The 20,026-nt window shown below is 41.8% G+C and overlaps 1 protein-coding gene and 1 long non-coding RNA gene across 2 annotated transcripts in view; one reads left to right on the forward strand and one right to left on the reverse strand.

Annotated features, from left to right (window-relative positions):
* The window catches only part of LOC309563320 (interferon-induced protein with tetratricopeptide repeats 1-like), a gene marked incomplete at both ends in the record, with an annotated part of 16,404 nt that extends 11,706 nt beyond the window's left edge, over window positions 1–4,698 (forward strand). The window contains one exon of the mRNA XM_082267719.1: window positions 3,381–4,698. Within this exon, the coding sequence (XP_082123845.1) occupies window positions 3,381–4,698 (1,318 nt within the window). The remainder of the gene's footprint in view (window positions 1–3,380) is intronic.
* Window positions 1–20,026, reverse strand: part of LOC309563237 — a 566,624-nt gene that overhangs the window by 422,771 nt on the left and 123,827 nt on the right. The window lies entirely within an intron of this gene.

Consider the following 20,026-nt stretch of genomic DNA (forward strand, 5'->3'; position numbering starts at 1 on the left):
CCCCCTTTAATGCAGAGATCAGCGTGCATGCCCCCTTCAATGCAATGAACACTGTGCTGTGCCCCCTTCAATGCAACAAACACTGTGCTGTGCCCCCTTCAATGCAATAAACACTGTGCTGTGCCCCCTTCAATGCAATAAACACTGTGCTGTGCCCCCTTCAATGCAATAAACACTGTGCTGTGACCCCTTCAATTCAATAAACACTGTGCTGTGACCCCTTCAATGCAATAAACACTGTGCTGTGACCCCTTAAATGCAATGAACACTGTGCTGTGCCCCCTTCAATGCAATAAACACTGTTCTGTGACCCCTTCAATGCAATAAACACTGTGCTGTGACCCCTTCAATGCAATAAACACTGTGCTGTGACCCCTTCAATGCAATAAACACTGTGCTGTGACCCCTTCAATGCAATAAACACTGTGCTGTGACCCCTTCAATGCAATGAACAATGTGCTGTGACCCCTTCAATGCAATAAACACTGTGCCGTGACCCCTTCAATGCAATAAACACTGTGCTGTGCCCCCTTCAATGCAATAAACACTGTGCTGTGCCCCCTTCAATGCAATGAACACTGTGCTGTGCCCCCACAATGCAGAGTTCAGCGTGCGTGCCCCCTTCAATGCAACTGTGCTGTGCCCCCTTCAATGCAATGAACACTGTTCCGTGCCCCCATCAATGCAGAGTTTAGCGTGCATGCCCCTTTCAATGCAGAGCGCCACAGCATTGTCCCCAATCACTACAGAGCGCCACAGCATTGTCCCCAATCACTGCAGAGCGCCACAGCATTGTCCCCAATGATTGCAGAGTGCCACAGCATTGTACCTCAATGATTGCAGAGTGCCCACAGCATTGTACCCCAATGATTGCAGAGTGCCCACAGCATTGTACCCCAATGATTGCAGAGTGCCACAGAATTGTACCCAAATGATTGCAGAGTGCCACAGCATTGTACCCCAATGATTGCAGAGTGCCCACAGCATTGTACCCCAATGATTGCAGAGTGCCACAGAATTGTACCCCAATAATTGCAGAGTGCCACAGAATTGTACCCCAATGATTGCAGAGTGCCACAGAATTGTACCCCAATGATTGAAGAGTGCAACAGCATTGTACCCCAATGATTGCAGAGTGCCCACAGCATTGTACCCCAATGATTGCAGAGTGCCACAGCATTGTCCCCCAATGATTGCAGAGTGCCACAGCATTGTACCCCAATGATTGCAGAGTGCCACAGCATTGTACCCCAATGATTGCAGAGTGCCCACAGCATTGTACCCCAATAAATGCAGAGTGCCACAGCATTGTACCCCAATGATTGCAGAGTGCCCACAGCATTGTACCCCTATGATTGCAGAGTGCCACAGCATTGTACCCCAATGATTGCAGAGTGCCACAGCATTGTACCCCAATGATTGCAGAGTGCCACAGAATTGTACCCCAATGATTGCAGAGTGCCACAGAATTGTACCCCAATGATTGCAGAGTGCCCACAGCATTATACCCCAATGATTGCAGAGTGCCACAGAATTGTACCCCAATGATTGCAAAGTGCCACAGCATTGTCCCCCAATCAATGCAGAGACCAGCGTGCGTGCTCCCTTCAATTTAATGCACTTACCTGGCGGCGGCGGGTTCTCCCCTCCTCGATCCAGTTCGTCCTCTTCTGCGGCGGCGGGAAGGTGAGCGGCTTCTCCCTCGTCCTCCGAGCGGCGGTGACGGTGAGTGACTGGCGCACGCACCGGCACCACCCCCATTGTGATGTCACGATCGGATGTCCTGGATGATGATTGGTCCAGGCTGGAGACTGGACCAATCACAGCCAGGACATCACGAAGGTGGGGGTGGCCAAGCGCTCTTTCCTGCACCCAGGTTACGCCCCCAGAAGGCAGCCAATCGGCGCCTTTCTGGGTCGTAAACCCCCCCCCCCCCTTTAGCCACCACATAGGACGGTCAGGCCGACGAACCAATTTTTTTTTTTTCCCTAACTTTATTGTTCTTTTTTGTCATTTTTTTTCCTTTTTTTAAGGGGGCGGCGCCCTGGCACCCCCTATGCACGGGCCGCCACTGGTTATCACTCCTGATATGTGAGTTTTTTTCTGCATTATTTAATAAAGCTTATGAAACGGGATTACACTATCTTGAGTTTTTCCTTCCTATGGTCCCACATTCTTTGGCTTATTGAGGAAAGATTGGGTATTGGAGTCCACAAGACTAGTTTCAAAGGAAAAGAAAAGACCCACACTGGACTAAGTGCGTTTGACCCACATGCAATATTGCTAAGTGGTCCTGGCAGTCTGGTAAGTGGAAGTATCCACGGGGAGTGGACCCCCTCACCATTGCACCTTATCTTTTTGGCACGGATTGTCACCACTTTGTATAATAAAGAGCACTTAAGCACATTGCACTTTCACTGGCTACTTGCTTAAGGACTTTTTTGGGACTTTTTTGGAACTTTATTGATTTATTCATATTTAAATTATTTATGCACCATTGTATGGTATATTGATTTGCCTTCTATCACGCATATGTATTTGCACTTGATTTCACAGCACTGTATGATTCAGATTAGGATGAATTATTTAATTTATTAATTTACTATTCATTTAGTTATTTGCAATATTGCACAGTTTTTACCCACCCACACAAGAATTTTGGCACCAGTCACTTTATATATTCCGATTTGCGCTGTGTGTCCTTTTTTGACAGGTATGACATACAGACTTGGCAGTAAAAAGGATAAATGCACTAGCAGATTTAGATACACTAGCAAATTTAAGTCAAACTCAGGCTCACACTTATAGCCACTATAGCCAGTTAGAGCAAACAGTTTTTTTCCTTTTGGGATAAAGGTTTTACAAACATAAACGAAAGCTAATAATTGTAAGCACCCCTGCCATTTTTAAATGGTTTGTCTCATCTCTGTAAACTGATAGTCTGCAAGAGAGCTTGCTCTTTTGAAAAAACAACAGACTTACTGGCTGGATCACCAGATGAAACTAGAAGAAAGAATGCGTAAAAAAGAAAACGAATGGGGACACCATATCGAAAAATTAGTAAGCTGCAATATAATACATCTTTGCTTTTAGGTTTAATACTGCTTTAAGTTGCTGTTGAAAAGTGAATTCTTGCATTGTTGATCAGTAGGAAGACTATCCTCCTCACAGACAGCTAAAATAATCATTAATGCCAGTGGTTACTGAGAGACAGATATTCTTCATTGCTCTACCCCTAGCAAACTCAAGAAAAGCCCTAGGGTTCCACAGAACACTGGTTTAGAAAGGACACACAAGAGATTTATAATCCTGGAGCATGTATTTAATTAATGATACATTACTCTTTTAATGCATGGTTTTCTTTATGTCTAACTTTTCAGTGACAACTTAGAGAAATCCTTGATGGATCGTCTACAGAAGCTTCAATGCCATTTTACTTGGAATCTGCTTGGAGAAGATGTAGACATTGATAATGTGGAAGAAAGACTTAATGACCAGATTGTGTTTCTGCCAGATGCACTCAAACACAGGATGTATAACCTCCTGGCTTACCTTAAGTATCTCAAAGGAGACCATGAGGAAGCCATTCTCCAGCTCCAAAAAGCTGAGGCACAGTTACAAGAGTCCAGCATATCAGAAGATGCAGATGTTAGGAGAACTGTCATATATGGTAACTTTGCCTGGGTTTTCTACCACCAGAACCAGTTTAACAAGAGTTTCACCTATGCTAAAAAGGTGGAGACCATTTTAAAGCAATATGAGTCTCCTCCAAAGAAAAACATTCTTCTGTTAGATATATATGGTGAACAAGGCTGGACTTACTTATCCTTTATAGGAAAATACTATCAACGGGCTGCTGAGTGCTTTGAAAAAGCTCTAGAACTTGACCCAGAAGATCCAGAATTGAATTCAGGCTATGCCATGGCTGTGTATAGAATGGAAGGTTTCAGCTTACCCAATTACACAGAAAACAGATCTTTTTCACTCTTGGAACGAGCTGTCAAACTAAATCCCAGAGATACAGTGGTGAAGGTTCTCCTTGCAGTGAAATATGTAGATATGAAGAACTATGATCAAGGAGCTATGTTAATAGAACAAGCTTTACAAGAACAACCAGAATCCCCATACGTTCTTCAAAATGTAGCAACATTTTACAGAAAAAATAGACAGACAGATCAAGCAATTGCAATATTGAAGAAAGTACTCAGTTTAACTCCTACCTCCAGCTCTGTTCATTATCAACTTGCCAAATGCTATAAATTTTTGATAAGGGGCAAAAACCAGCAAAACGCTGAAGCCATTGAAAATGCAAAATTTCACTCTGAAAAGGCTATCGAGCTAAACAGGTCATTTGTGGGAGCTCACATTTTATTGGCCAGTGTATACATGATAGCTAATGAACACCAAATGGCAAAAAAAGAATTTAACAAAACTCTGACCATGAATAATCTCTGGCCTGAACAGAAACAAGAGCTCCATTTAAATTGGGCTAAATATTTAAAAAATTCTGGAAGATCTGAGTCTGATGCAGTAATGCATTTTAAGGAAGCGATAGAGATACAAAGTCCATCATGGTTTAGAAAAATTGCCATAAAAGAACTGGAAAGCCTTGCTAAATCCATGATTGTCCGAAATTCAATGGATGCCACTGGACATGCTGTGCTTGAGTACATCCACCAGCAAAGAGGACAGCAATGAAGTACTACAACAAAGCCCTTCTACTGGAGCCAGAAAACCAGGAATACTTAGAAGCTTGTTTTGCTTTGCAAGCCACATTATCATGACGTAATAGTGTTCTATAAAATTAGAAAATTAGAATGTGCTAACTGCATTAAGCTATAACAATCATTATTTAATCTGATCTTAACTGCTCTGAGTATTTAAAATCTGCCTATGATTACTACACTTTGTATTTATTTTAGCAAGGCCCTATTGCATAAATCTGGTGATAATAACCAATTATGATTTACTACAAAAGAAATTGATATTAGTGTAAATCTTGTACTGTTACACTGATTTAATCTTTCTAGAAATTAGATATGAAATAAATTAATTGTGGATCCGTTTTATGAAACAGTGAAGGGAACAAAATTTCTTCCTCATCCCCTTAGATAATCCAATCCTAATTCTCAATTTTAAAACTGTACTAGAGGAATGACCACTGTATTGCTGAGTCAGGCCAATTAATAAGTCGTTTATAATAAGGGCTCTTTCACACAGGAGGACCGTTCAGATCCGCCTGTCCGTTTTTTTGGCGGATCTGAACGGTCCCCCCATGCATGTCTATGGGGCATCGGATGTCAGCGGAGACATGTCCGCTGACATCCGATCCGTCAAATCTGGACGGATGGAAACCCTATTTTCCAAACGTCCAGCGGATCGGATGAGAATGGACCGACGGTCCGTTCCCATCCGATTACCCCATAGAGATGTATGGGGAACTGACAGCTGTGTCTCCGCACACAGTGCGGAGAACAGCTGTCATCCTCCTGCTCAGTGGGGGATCGGCGGATCGATCCCCCGCTGAGATAAACGGAGTCTGTCCGACGGATGGGCTGTGTGAAAGGGCCCTAAGTCTGTCAACTCGCCCATATATGGCAAAGTGACAATGTCGCTAATTTACTAAATGAGTGGAGAATGTTCACTTTGCGAAGTGAATTTTCACCTAACTTAGTAAAAGAGGTGAATGTGTTCTGATTTCAATTATCCAATCATGTGCAAGCAAACATACATTTTTCTCTCTTGCATGTGAATGGTGTTATTTACAAAGTGAACTTTTACATATCCACTAAGCTAAGTGAAATTTACCTTGAAAAAGGTAATATTCACTTTGCAAATTTGACATTCTCTACTCCTTTAACAAACCAGCCAGCGTCTTTGCCCAGGGCCCCCTGACTTACTTACTCACCTGCTTCACCTTCCTCCACTGTCACATGACACTCCCCCTATTGGAAGACACTGGTGATTGTAGTGTTGGCGCTGATGAAGGATACAATAGCAACATATATAAAGCAATCATGTGACGAAAATGGCATTAGAGCAATAATAACCCACTTGTGGACATGTGCATGATGAAAAAATGTGTTTCGTTTTGTTAATCTCGTTATTTAGTTTAGTTCAATTTGGTTGATTTGTTCAGTTCGTATTCGGAATTAGTTTTATGTCTTTTGCAAATTTTCTTCAAATTTACCAATGTTTTTCGATTTGAAACCTTTGAATCGATAAATTTAGAATCGGTTGAATCAAACATTTTAGATTTTCCTTTGATTCTAATGCAGCAAAGGGAAAAAAAAAAACAAAAGAAAAATCTTCATCAAATGATTACAATGACTCTTTAAATCATCTTTGGCTTAACAAAAACAGCATTATTTTGAAATGGTACTCTAGTAACGCACACAGTCTTTGATTTCAGAAATATGTTTACAGTTCGAATTCGAATGGAATTCGACATTAAATTTGATTCGAATTTCTTTTCATTATTCGGAGCATTCGGAAAACTTTGTTTATGTGGTAATTCAGGTATTCGGACATATCTGAATCTCCGAATAACGAAAAATTTGTCCTAATATTTATTCCGAACTAAATGAACTGCACATATCTACCTACTTGCCTTTAATAATTTAGTACATTCTGGTATCTCTTACCTGTTATATGTAAAATAGAGTGGTAAGGTGTGTTTGACTGTAATTGCCGTCATTGAAATAAAATAAATAATCCTCTGAATTTGTCTGTGTTAATAATATAAACAGTGTAAACTACTACAAATGCATTACAAGGATATTTTATTCATTGTATCTGTTGTTCTACATATGCCAAACTGATGGCAGTAAAGTGCATGATATCACCCGATAGTAAGACATCCAATAACCAATAATGCATTCCGTTATTATTTTCACTAGCTAATCTGACATATAATAGCAGCACATTGGCTTGTAAAAATATATAAAATGAACCTGTGCTTTGCACATGAAAGGCAAAACAACGGGTTCAGTTTAATGTTCCTTCCCCAGTAGCACATCCTTACCTTTCCTTTGCCCCCCTTCCCTGATATTCAGCTACTGGGAGTAGGGAAAGACAACTGAGTGTAAGCTCCAAGGTACACTCGTCAGAACTTACAAAAGGTCACCCTCATGTGACAGAGCTGGACCAAGCACAGAGAACACCAAATCTCATGTCACTGTAGTAGTAGTAGTAGTGAGTATTTTCGTACATACAATAAAATTATACAGACTGGGATGCTGCAGCAAGGAGGCAGTATGGAACAGTGACTCGGTAAGTATGAAAGCCGGAGGGGGTGGACTATCTACTGACATTGTGACTTTACCCTGATTGGGAAAAATGACAGTGTCTCTAACAACTTGACCTCCAGGCCTATTCTGACTCTTCTCACAAAAGAGTAAAAATCAGCTTTTTTTGCTAGAAAATATAAGAACCTCCCAATATTAAAAATTTTTTAATCAGAGGCCCTATAGAATAAAATGGTTGGTATTGCAATTTTTCTATGTCACACGGTATTTGCACAGCAGTTTTTCAAACGCAATTTTTTGGGGGAAAAAATCTCCATAGGTGGTGCTTTATGAACCTTCACAGGTTACCAGTTTAGAATTACACAGGGGGTTTGGTGCTAGAATTATCGCTCTCACCATAATGTTTGAGGCAATATCTCACATGTGTCGTGCGAACACAATTTACATATATATTATTTTTATTATTTTTACAGACAGTCACCAGTCAGTATCCCTAATCACTGCTACACAAGTAATATGATGATGCTGTACTGCACTGGTGGCATTATGCAAAAAAATAAATAAATAAATAAAAATTGTGAAAAAAAAGTTGTATTTAATTTCTTAATTTTTCAAAAAATTGTGAAAAAAATTACAAAAACTAGCCATGCCTCTTACTAAATACCTTGGACTGTCTGTTTTCCAAAAGTGAGTCATTTTGGTGGTATTTGTTCTGTCCTGGCATTTTAGGCCCTCAAGAAGTAAGGCTGTCAGTACATCAGAATTCATTATTTTCAAACACATATACCATAGTTTGTAGACTAACTTTCACACAGACTAAAAAATATACACTGATTTGGGTATTTTTTATCATAGAAATGTAGCAGAATACATTTTGGTTTAAATTTATGAAGAAATATTTTTCGTTTGCAAAATTTTGTAACCGAGACTAAGAAAACTGTTTTGTTTTTCAAAACTTTCAGTCTTTTTTCGATCATATAATAAAAAAATAAAAAACTCAGTGGTGACCATGAAATTTGATGGTGATAATGAAAGAAAGCTCTATTTGGGGAAAAAAATTATATAAATTTCAATTGTGCACAATGTTGTATGACCGAGCAATTGCCATTTAACCACTTACGGACCGCCCGCCGCAGTTTTATGTCGGTACTTTGACATTTTATTTTTTAAACGGCAAGTGGTCCTCTTTCATATAAAGGTCCTCCCAGCGGCTGATTTGCAGCGGGATCACCTTTATGGGCGGCGGGAGAGGTGCATCTACCGCCGCTTCCTGGTAGTTTTCCCTCACTTACCAGAGCCGTCGGTAGCAGGGAAAATGATCCGGTCCGCTGTCCTCTTAGGCAGGAAGTCGAGTGAGGGCAAGATGGCCCTCACTCGACTCTAAGGCCTTGGAGGACCGGAGCAACATCATACATCGTTTCCTAGCAATGGCCTTAAAGGTCCTATTTTTTTTTTCATAATGAAAAAAAATTACTTTTTTTTTGCTTTTTTAGTGTAGATGTGAGATCTGAGGTCTTTTTGACCCCAAATCTCTTATTAAAGAGGTCCTGTCCTGCTTATTTCTATTACAAGGGATGTTTACATTCCTTGTAATAGGAATAAAAGTGATCAAAAATTTTTTTTTTTAAAAGGACAGTGTAAAAATAAAAAATAAAAGATAAAATAAATAGGAAAAAAAAATAAAAAAATGACAGCACCTCGTCCCTGTTAGCTCGCGCGCAGAAGCAAACGCATATGCAAGTCGCGCCCACATGTGTGTTCAAACTACACATGTGAGGTATCACCGTGATCGTTACAGCAATAATTTGAGCCCTAGACCTCCTCTGTAACTCTAAACTGGTAACCTGTAGAAATGTTTAAAGTGTCACCTATGGAGATCTTTAAGTATCATGTTTGTCGCTCAATTCCAGGAGCGTGCGCAATTTTGAAGCATGACATGTTGGGTATCGATTTACTCAGCGTAACATTATTTTTCACATTTTAGAAAAAAATTGGGCTAACTTACTGTTTTCTTGTTTTTTAATCCAGAAAAGTGTGTTTTTTCCAAATTAAACTGTGTTTGTAAGACGGCTGCGCAAATTCGGTGTAATAAAAAACATTGCAATGATCTCCATTTTATTCTCTAGGGTCTCTGCTAAAAATATATAATGTTTGAGGGTTCTAAGTAATTCTCTAGCAAGAAAAACCTTGTAAACAACAATTGTCAGAAAAAGGCCTGGTCTTAAAGTGGTTAAATAAGCACAGTGCTGAATAGCAAAAAAAAAAAAAAAAATGCCCTGGTCATGAAGGGGGTAAAATGTTCAAGTCAAGTGCTTAAAGTATACTAAAACCAAAAACTGTTGTTTGTTTTGGTTACACTGGGAAAGGGTTATAGCCTCTGTCAGGGTTTTTTGCATTTGTGTTAGGGAAATCTCTCTTCACTTACCTAAAGACATATGAAGACGCTAAGTACCTGTTCCCCCCTCCCCCCCCCCAGCGGGTGGGTTGTCCACCCTGGTCTCTATTCTATTATTCTATTATAATTCTTACTCCCGCCTCATTCAGTGCTATCAAACCTAATTAGTACTCTTTTTCTCTTTCACCCTTTCCCCTTTTCTCTCCTTCCACTGCTGCTTCTCCTCTTCTTCCCCTTCTCTATCTCTCCAATGAATATGCTACTAGAATGATCCATTTTGAACCTTCCTTGGGCAGTGACCTCTTCCCAACTTCGTTTTCTTTTCCTCTCCTCACGCATAAGTATAAGATGTTAACATTGTTATTACTAAAAACTGTTCTTCGTATTCCAAACCTTAACCTAGTTAAATCTATCAGTTTATGCTGTTTAGTTCTCCTGTACCTTGGAGTGTAACTGGAGAACCGACATTCGCTTTCTAGACGCATTATGTTCCCATTAGGGGCGTCTGGTGGCGATAGTTGGTTCTCAATTCTATTAAATGACTTCTCTCCAGGCTTGTTATTCCAATCAAGCTAATGATTCATTTCGAATGTCATTGTTGCATGTTATGATTCTCATCTATTGTCAAAATCTATATTAATCTTGCTACGTTTCATGCTCTCATGAATGTTATATTGTTATGTTTAATATTTTGAAAATTTGCTTAATAAAAACCTATTGAAAGAAGACATATGAAGAAAATTATTCAAGCTTCATAGTGAAGGGAAATTCTCTTTTAGAAATCTAAAGTCAAAAATGTGTGCTAATGTCTCCAAATTCACCAATAAAGAGTGACCACCTATCACATGACATTGAATATATTTTAAAAATAACAGTGACAAATAAAATAAAAAATAAAATGTTTTATTATATCTTTTCATGCGACGACACTGAAGAAATGACACTTTGCTACAAAGTAAAGAAGTGAGTGTACAGCTTGTATAACGGTGTAAATTTTCTGTCCCCTCAAAATAACTCAACACACAGCCATTATTGTCTAAACCACAGGCAACAAAAGTGAGTACACCCCTAAGTGAACATGTCCAAATTGGGCCCAATTAGCCATTTTCCCTCCCTAGTGTCATGTGACTCATTAGTGTTACAAGGTTTCAGGTGTGAATGGAGAGCAGATGTGTTAAATTTGGTGTTATCGCTCTCACTCTCTCCTACTGGTCACTGGAAGTTCAACATGGCACTTCATGGCAAAGAACTCTCTGAGGATCTGAAAAAAAGAATTGTTGCTCTTCATAAAGATGGCCTAGGCTATAAGAAGAGTGCCAAGACCCTGAAACTTAGCTGCAGCACCGTGGTCAAGACCATACAGCAGTTTAACAGGACATGTGCCACTCAGAACAGGCCCCACCATGGTGGACCAAAGAAGTTGAGTGCACGTGCTCAGTGTCATATCCACAAGTTGTCTTTGAGAAATAGATGTATGAGTGCTGCCAGCATTGCTGCAGAGGTTGAAGGGGTGGGAGGGGTCAGCTTGTCAGTGCTCAGACCATGCGCCACACGCTGCATCAAATTGGTCTTCATGGCTGTCGTCTCAGAAGGAAGCCTCTTAGAAAGATGGTGCACAAGAAAGCCCACAAACAGTTTGCTAAAGACAAGCAGACTAAGGACATGGAATACTGGAACCATGTCCTGTGGTCTGATGAGACCAAAATAAACGTATTTGGTTCAGATGGTGTCAAGCGTGTGTGGCGACAACCAGGTGAGGAGTACAAAGACAAGTGTGTCTTACCTACAGTCAAGCATGGTGGTGGGAGTGTCATGGTCTGGGGCATTGGGGAGCTACAGTTTATTGAGGGAATTATGAATGCCAACATGTACTGTGACATACTGAAGCAAAGCATGATCCCCTCCCTTTGGAGATTGGGCAGCAGGGCAGTATTCCAAAATGATAACGACCCCAAACACATCTCCAAGACGACCACTGCCTTTCTAAAGAATCTGAGGGTAAAGGTGATGGACTGGCGGCCAAGCATGTCTCCAGACCTAAACCCTATGAGCATTTATGGGGTCTCCTCAAAGGAAAGGTGGAGCGCAGGTTCTCTCATATCCACCAGCTCCATGATGTCGTCATGGAGGAGTGGAAGAGGACTCCATTGGCAACCTGTGAAGCTCTGGTGAACTCTGTGCCCAAGAGGGTTAAGTCAGTGCTGGAAAATAATGGTGGCCACACAAAATATTGACGCTATGGGCCCAATTTGGACATGTTCACTTAGGAGTGTATTCACCTTTGTTGCAAGCGGTTTAGACATTAATGGTTGTGTGTTAAGTTATTTTGAGGGGACAGCAAATTTACACTGTTATACAAGCTGTACACTCACTACTTTACATTGTAGCAAAGTGTCATATCTTCAGTGTTGTCACATGAAAAGGTATAATAAAATATTTTCAAAAATGTGAGGGTTTTACTCACTTTTGTGAGATACTGTAAATAGTAAGAAATTGAGGCCAGAACATATTGGCCCCATAAAGAATGATGAAGGGAATCTGGCTATAAGGACAGAGAGAAGGCAGAGGTTCTAAATAAATTCTTCTCCTCAGTCTTCATAAAAGGATTGGGGGGGATACAGTAACCTAGACTGTAATGTTAAAGTTAATAACACTCCACAGGAAGCACCCTCATGATTAACAGAAGACAGACTCAGAACTAGACTTGAAAAAACTAAATAAGTCACCGGGACCAGAAGGCTTACTTTCGAGGATCCTTAAAGCGGAGTTCCACCAAAAAGTGGAACTTCCGCTTTAAGTAGTCCTAACCCCCTGACATGCCACATTTGGCATGTCATTTTTTTTTGGGGGGGAACCTGGGAGCGCCATGAGAGGAAGTTCTCGCCCCCTCTCTTCCTGCAATCTTCTGGGACACGTCACAGGTCCCAGAAGAATGCCGGCCAATCAAGACACGCAGCGTGACGTGAAGCCGCAATCTGACAAAGCCGGGTGCCCACACTAGTGATGCCGGCACTGCCGAGACCAGAGGGAGAGGATTGAGGCTTCGGGCAGCCGTATTGCTGAATTGTGGGAGAGGTGAGTGTGTGTTTATTAAAAGTCAGCAGCTACACTTTTTGTAGCTACAGACTTTTAATAAACACAGAAAAGGCTGCAACAGTACTTTAAGGAACTTAGCCAGGTGATAGTCAGAAGATTGTTCCTAATTTTTAAGGACAGTCTACTGACGGGAATGGTACCAGCTGATTGGAGAAAATCCAACGTGGCACCAATATTTAAATAAGGGCCGAGATATATCCCTGGGAACTACAGGCCAGTTAGTCTAACATCAATAGTCTGTAAGCTTTGGAGGGGATAATAGGGGACTATATACAAGATTTTAGTAATAAAACGGTATCATTAGTAATAATCATCATGGGTTCATGAAGAATTGTTTTTGCCAGACCAATCTATTAACCTTTTATGAAGAAGTGAGCTGCCATCTGGATAGAGGAAGGCCTATAGATGTAGTGTATCTGGACTTTGCAAAGTCATTTGATACAGTTCCCCACAAACGCTTACTGTACAAACTAAGGTACGTAGGTATGGACCATAGGGTGAGTACCTGGATTGAAAACTGGCTTCAGGGACGAATCCAGATGGTGGTAATAAATGGGCAGTACTCGGATTGGTCAGATGTGGAAAGTGGGGTTCCCCCAAGGATCTGTCCTGGGACCAATCCTGTTTAATTTATTCATAAACTATCTGGAGGATGGGATGACCAGCACAATCTGAGTATTTGCGGACGATACTAAGCTATGCAGAGCAATATCTTCTTTACAGCACGCGGTAACCTTACAAGAAGACCTGAACAAAATAATGGGGTGAGCAACTACATGGCAAATGAGGTTTATTGTTGAAAAATGTAAGGTAATGCACTTGGGTGCCGGAAATACAAACGCAAGTTACTCGCTAGGGGAAGAACCTCTGGTGGAATCTAAGATGGAAAAGGACCTGGGGGTCCTAGTAGACAAAAAGCTCAGCAATGGCATGCAATGCCAAGCTGCTGCAAACATAGCCAACAGAATACTGGCACGTATAAAAAAAGGGGATTAACTCCAGAGATAAAATTATTATTCTCCCACTCTACAAGACTTTGGTCTGGCCGCATCTCGAGTATGCCGTTCTGGGCACCAGTCCTTAGGAAGGATGTGCTGGAACTGAAGAGAGTCCAGAGAAGGCCAACAAAGATAATTAGGGGAATGGAGAACATCAGCTATGAGAAAAGACTACAAGCATTGAACTTATTCTCTCTGGAGAAGAGACGCTTGAGAGGGGTATGATATCAATCTACAAATACCGTACTGGCGACCGTAGCATAGGGAACAAACTTTTCAGCGAAAGGGAATTTAAAAAGACACGTGGCCATTCACTAAAATTAGAAGAGAATCGGTTTAACCACTTGCCCACTGCTCACTGTGCCTCTACTGCGGCAAAGTGGTTCGATAACGTCTGACGACGTAGACCTACGTCGGGCGCGATCACGACTCCCAGAGAGCGCTCCCGCTAAGCCCAGATAGGGTTAGGGCACCCGCCACCTATTCCCTAATAAACTTTTAACCCCTTGATCTCCCCCAGTTAACCCCTTCACTCCCTATCACACAGTGCACTAATATATACAGTATATCAGATAACTACTGATCACTGTATTTAGTGTCACTTGCGACTCTAATTTGCGCTTGCGCTAAGCCCAAATAGGTTTAGGCCACCCGCCATCTATCCCCTATAAAGGTTTAACCCCTTGATCTTCCCCAGTTAACCCCTTCACTCCCTATCACACAGTGCACTAATATATACAGTATATCAGATAACTACTGATCACTGTATTTAGTGTCACTTGTGACCCTAATTTGCGCTTGCGCTAAGCCCAAATAGGTTTAGGCCACCCGCCATCTATCCCCTATAAAGATTTAACCCCTTGATCTCCCCCAGTTAACTCCTTCACTTCCCTGTCACAGTGTTAACTATATACAGTGATTACCGATCACTGTATTAGTGTCACGGGTGACACAACTTAGGCTAGTTAGCGTCAGGGTCCCACTACACCACCGTTATTTAGCGTCAGTTAGAGTCAAGTACACTAACACACATACACACACACAAGCTGGTGCGGTGGCTAGCATGAGTAGTGGCCCGCAGCCACCGCGTATTCGAAGACAGGCCCGTAGAGCCCATAGTGTCCTCCCTGAAGCGCTGGCATTTCCTAATTGGCAGCCCACAGATTCCACAGCACCAGTACTTCCCCCATTCACTGCCCAACCCGGAATCCAAGTGGAAACAGCTGGTTTTAATCCCATTAACTTTTTTGAGCTGTTTTTCACTGAAGATCTTTTCAGATCTATTGTGGACCAATCAAATTTATACGCACAACAATTCATCGCCGCCAACCCAAATTCACCCCTTGCCAGACCATTCGCCTGGAATCCGATTATGATTCCCGATTTTAAAATCTTTCTGGGCCTTTCCCTCAACACGGGCATTACAAAAAAGAATGAATTGCGGTTATATTGGTCCACTGACCCAATTCATCAAATGCACGTGTTCTCTGCTGCTATGTCCAGGGCTCGATACGAACAAATATTTTGGTTCATGCATTTCAGCGACAATGAACTCTGTCATCCTCGGGGAGACCCTGAATATGATCGGCTCCACAAAATTCGGCCCCTCGTAGATCACTTCAATCAGCGGTTTGCAGCCTTGTTTACCCCCCAACAAGATGTCTGCGTTGACGAGTCCCTGATTAAGTTTACTGGCCGCCTTGCTTTCAAACAGTATCTCCCCAGCAAGCGTGCCAGATACGGGGTCAAGTTGTATAAGCTGTGTGACAGGGCCACAGGCTATACAGTTAGTTTCCGTGTCTACGAGGGAAAAGATAGCTCTGTGGAGCCCCCCGACTGCCCAGACTACATATGGAGCAGCGACAAGATAGTTTGGGACTTGGTGTCACCCTTATTCGGAAAGGGGTACCACTTGTACGTGGACAATTTTTATTCAAGCATGCCACTTTTTAAACACCTCTTTCAATTACAAATTGGCGCTTGTGGCACCGTGCGACCTAATCGCCGGGGCTTCTCCCAACGGCTAGTAAATGCCCCACTGAGCTCGGGGGAGGGAGCCTGCTTGAGGTGCGATGAATTGCTTGCAGGGAAGTGGAGGGACAAACGTAAAATGGGAGGGGTGGACTTCAATGACCAGATGATGGGACCGTACTTAATTGCCCATAAGGCCAGACGCTGGTACAAAAAAGTGTCTGTATACCTATTTCAATTGGCTATTTACGACGCTTTTGTCTTAAGTGTCTGCGGGAACATTATCCTTCTTTCAATTCCAAGAAGAGATAATCAGAGCCCTTCTGTATCCAACTGGTGCTCCTGCCAAAATTCCCCAACCAGATGCAGTGAGCCAGCTGCATGAGAGGCATTTTCCGGAATACCTCCCGAGTACCCCTACCCAAAGATACCCCCAAAAAAGATGCCGTGTCTGCAGCAAGAGCGGATTTAGTCTTGACAATGATATATTGCTCACACATGCCATGGGTATATGTGAAATGGCACCCCAAAATACATTCTGCTGCTTCTCCTGAGTACAGGAATACCCCATTTGTGAGACTTTTTGGCAGTCTAGCCACCTACAGGACCCCGAAAACCAATCCCCATCTTTAATTTTTCTAATGGCGTACAGTGGGTACGGAAAGTATTCAGACCCCCTTAGATTTTTTCACTCTTTGTTATATTTCAGCCATTTGCTAAAATCATTTCGGTTCATTCTTCTTCCTCATGAATGTACACATAGCACCCCATACTGACAGAAAAACACAGAATTGTTGACATTGTTGCAGATTTATTAAAAAAGAAAAGCTGAAATATCACATGGTCCTAAGTATTCAGACCCTTTGCTCAGTATTTAGTAGAAGCCCCCTTTTGATCTAATACAGCCAGGAGTCTTTTTGGGAAAGATGCAACAAGTCTTTCACACCTGGATTTGGGGATCCTCTGCCATTCCTCCTTGCAGATCCTCTCCAGTTCTGTCAGGTTGGATGGTAAACGTTGGTGGACAGCCATTTTTAGGTCTCTCCAGAGATGCTCGATTGGGTTTAAGTCAGGGCTCTGGCTGGGCCATTCAAGAACAGTCACGGAGTTGTTGTGAAGCCACTCCTTTGTTATTTTAGCTGTGTGCTTAGGGTCATTGTCTTGTTGGAAGGTAAACCTTCGGCCCAGTCTGAGGTCCATAGCACTCTGGAGAAGGTTTTTGTCCAGGATATCCCTGTACTTGGCCGCATTCATCTTTCCCTCGATTGCAACCAGTCGCCCTGTCCCTGCAGCTGAAAAACACCCCCACAGCATGATGCTGCCACCACCATGCTTCACTGTTGGGACTGTATTGGACAGGTGATGAGCAGTGCCTGGTTTTCTCCACACATACCGCTTAGAATTAAGGCCAAAAAGTTCTATTTTGGTCTCATCAGACCAGAGAATCTTATTTCTCACCATCTTGGAGTCCTTCAGGTGTTTTTTAGCAAACTCCATGCGGGCTTTCATGTGTCTTACACTGAGGAGAGGCTTCCGTCGGGCCACTCTGCCATAAAGCCCCGACTGGTGGAGGGCTGCAGTGATGGTTGACTTTCTACAACTTTCTCCCATCTCCTGACTGCATCTCTGGAGCTCAGCCACAGTGATCTTTGGGTTCTTCTTTACCTCTCTCACCAAGGCTCTTCTCCCCCGATAGCTCAGTTTGGCCAGACGGCCAGCTCTAGGAAGGGTTCTGGTCGTCCCACACGTCTTCCATTTGAGGATTATGGAGGCCACTGTGCTCTTAGGAACCTTAAGTGCAGCAGAAATCTTTTTGTAACCTTGGCCAGATCTGTGCCTTGCCACAATTCTGTCTCTGAGCTCTTCAGGCAGTTCCTTTGACCTCATGATTCTCATTTGCTCTGACATGCATTTTGATCTGGAAGGTCTTATATAGACAGGTGTGTGGCTTTCCTAATCAAGTCCAATCAGTATAATCAAACACAGCTGGACTCAAATGAAGGTGTAGAACCATCTCAAGGATGATCAGAAGAAATGGAAAGCACCATTAAGTTCAATATTAAAGTTAAATATATGAGTGTCACAGCAAAGGGTCTAAATACTTAGGACCATGTGATATTTCAGTTTTTCTTTTTTAATAAATCTGCAACAATGTCAACAATTCTGTGTTTTTCTGTCAGTATGGGGTGCTATGTGTACATTCATGAGGAAGGAGAATGAACCTAAATGATTTTAGCAAATGGCTGCAATATAACAAAGAGTGAAAAATTTAAGGGGGTCTGAATACTTTCCGTACCCACTGTAAATTGCTTATTTTACCTCTGCACTACCTGTCACAGTTTCAGAGGCCCTGACATTTAAGGAAAGCACAAAACCCCCCCCCCAATTGACCCCATTTTGCAAAGTAGACACTCCAAGCTATTAGCTGAGAGGCATGATGAGTCCATGGAATAGTTTATATTTTGCCACAAGTTTTGGGAAAATTATTTATTTTTTTTTTTGTTTTTTTTTTTACACAAAGTTGTCCGTAAATGATATAATGCTCACACATGCCATGGGTATATGTGAAATGACAACCCAAAATACATTCTGCTGCTTCTCCTGAGTACAGGAACACCCCATGTGTGAGACTTTTTGGCAGTGTAGCCGCGTAACGGACCCGGAAAACCAATCCCCACCTTCAGGCTTTCAAAGGGCGTAAATTGTTGATCTCATTACTACCTATCACACTTTTGAAGGCCATGAAATGCCAAGATGGCACAATCCCCCCCAAACGACCCCATTCTGCAAAGTAGACACTCCAAGCTATTTGCTGAGAGGCTTGGTGAGTATTTTGCAGCTCTCATTTTTTTGGGAAAATGAAGAAAAAAACAGGAAAATGCATTTTTTTCCTCTTTTTTTCAATTTCCAAAACTTTGTGACAAAAAGTGAGATCTGCAAAACACTCAACATGCCTCTCTGCAAATAGCTTAGGATGTCTACTTTCCGAAAAGGGGTCATTTGGGGGGGGGAGTTGTGCTGTCTTGGCATTTCATGGCCTCCGAATCTGTGATAGGTAGTCAGGAGTGAAATCAACAATTTACGCCCTTGGAAAGCTTGAAAGTGGTGATTGATTTTCGGGGTCCTGTACTCGGCTAGACTGCAAAAAAGTCTCACACATGGGGTATCTATGTACTCAGGAGAAGCAGCAGAATGTATTTTGGGGTGTCATTTCACATATACCCATGGCATGCGTGAGAAATATATAATTTAGTGACAACTTTGTGTAAAAAAACAAAAAAACAAAAATAATAATAATATATTTCCCGGAACTTGTGGCAAAATATAAAATATTCCATGGACTCACATATGTGGTATTCCTGTATCTCCCTGTACTCAGGAGAAGCAGCAGAATATATTTTGGGGTGTAACTACAAATATACCCATGGCATGTGTGATCAATATATCATTTCAATGACAACTCTGTGTAAAAAAAAAACAATTTTTTTTTTTAGTAATTTTTCAAACACCTGTGACAAAAAAATGAAATATTCAATGAGCTCAACATGCCTCTCAGGACATTCCTTTGGATGTCTACTTTTCAAAAAGTGGTAATTTGGGGGGGTTTTGTACTGCCCTGACATTTTAGCACTTCATGAAATTAGATAGACAGTCAGAAATTAAGAGCCATTTAACACTGAGGCGATCCGACTTGCCGGGGCGACCTGTGAAGTCGCGGTGCACGCTGTGCACCGTGACCTCGGAGCGACATGCACGGACTTCATATCATTGAAGTCAATGCAGGTCGCTCCAGGTCGTCCCAAAGTAGTACAGGACCCTTTTTCTAAGTCGGAGCGACTTGTGTCGCTCCTATTAGAACGGGTCCTGTGCTAATCTATGGCAGGCGACCCACCGCGACTTGTCAGGCGACCAGGTCACCTGACAAGTTGCCCCAGTGTGAACGGGGTCTTAAGCTGCGTAAATTTCAGTATTTACACCATAGTTTGTAGATGCTATAACTTTTGCGTAAACCAATAAAAATACGCTCATTGAGATTTTTTTGTTGTCAAAGACATGTAGCTAAATATATTTTGGCCAAAATATATATATATATTTTTGAAAAGACAAAGTTGAAAATGTCATTTTTTCTCAAAATTTTTGCTCTTTTTTTTATTAATGTCGCAAAAAATAAAAAGCGCAGAGGTGATCAAATACCACCAAAAGAAAGCTCTGTTTGTGGGAAAAAAAGGATGTAAATTTTGTTTGGGTACCACATTGCATGACTGCACAATTGTCAGTTAAAATCACGCAGTGCCAAGTTGCAAAAAGTGGTCTGGACT

This window comes from Pelophylax lessonae, assembly GCF_965119305.1.
Source record: "Pelophylax lessonae genome assembly, chromosome: 9".
NCBI classification, from domain to species: domain Eukaryota; kingdom Metazoa; phylum Chordata; class Amphibia; order Anura; family Ranidae; genus Pelophylax; species Pelophylax lessonae.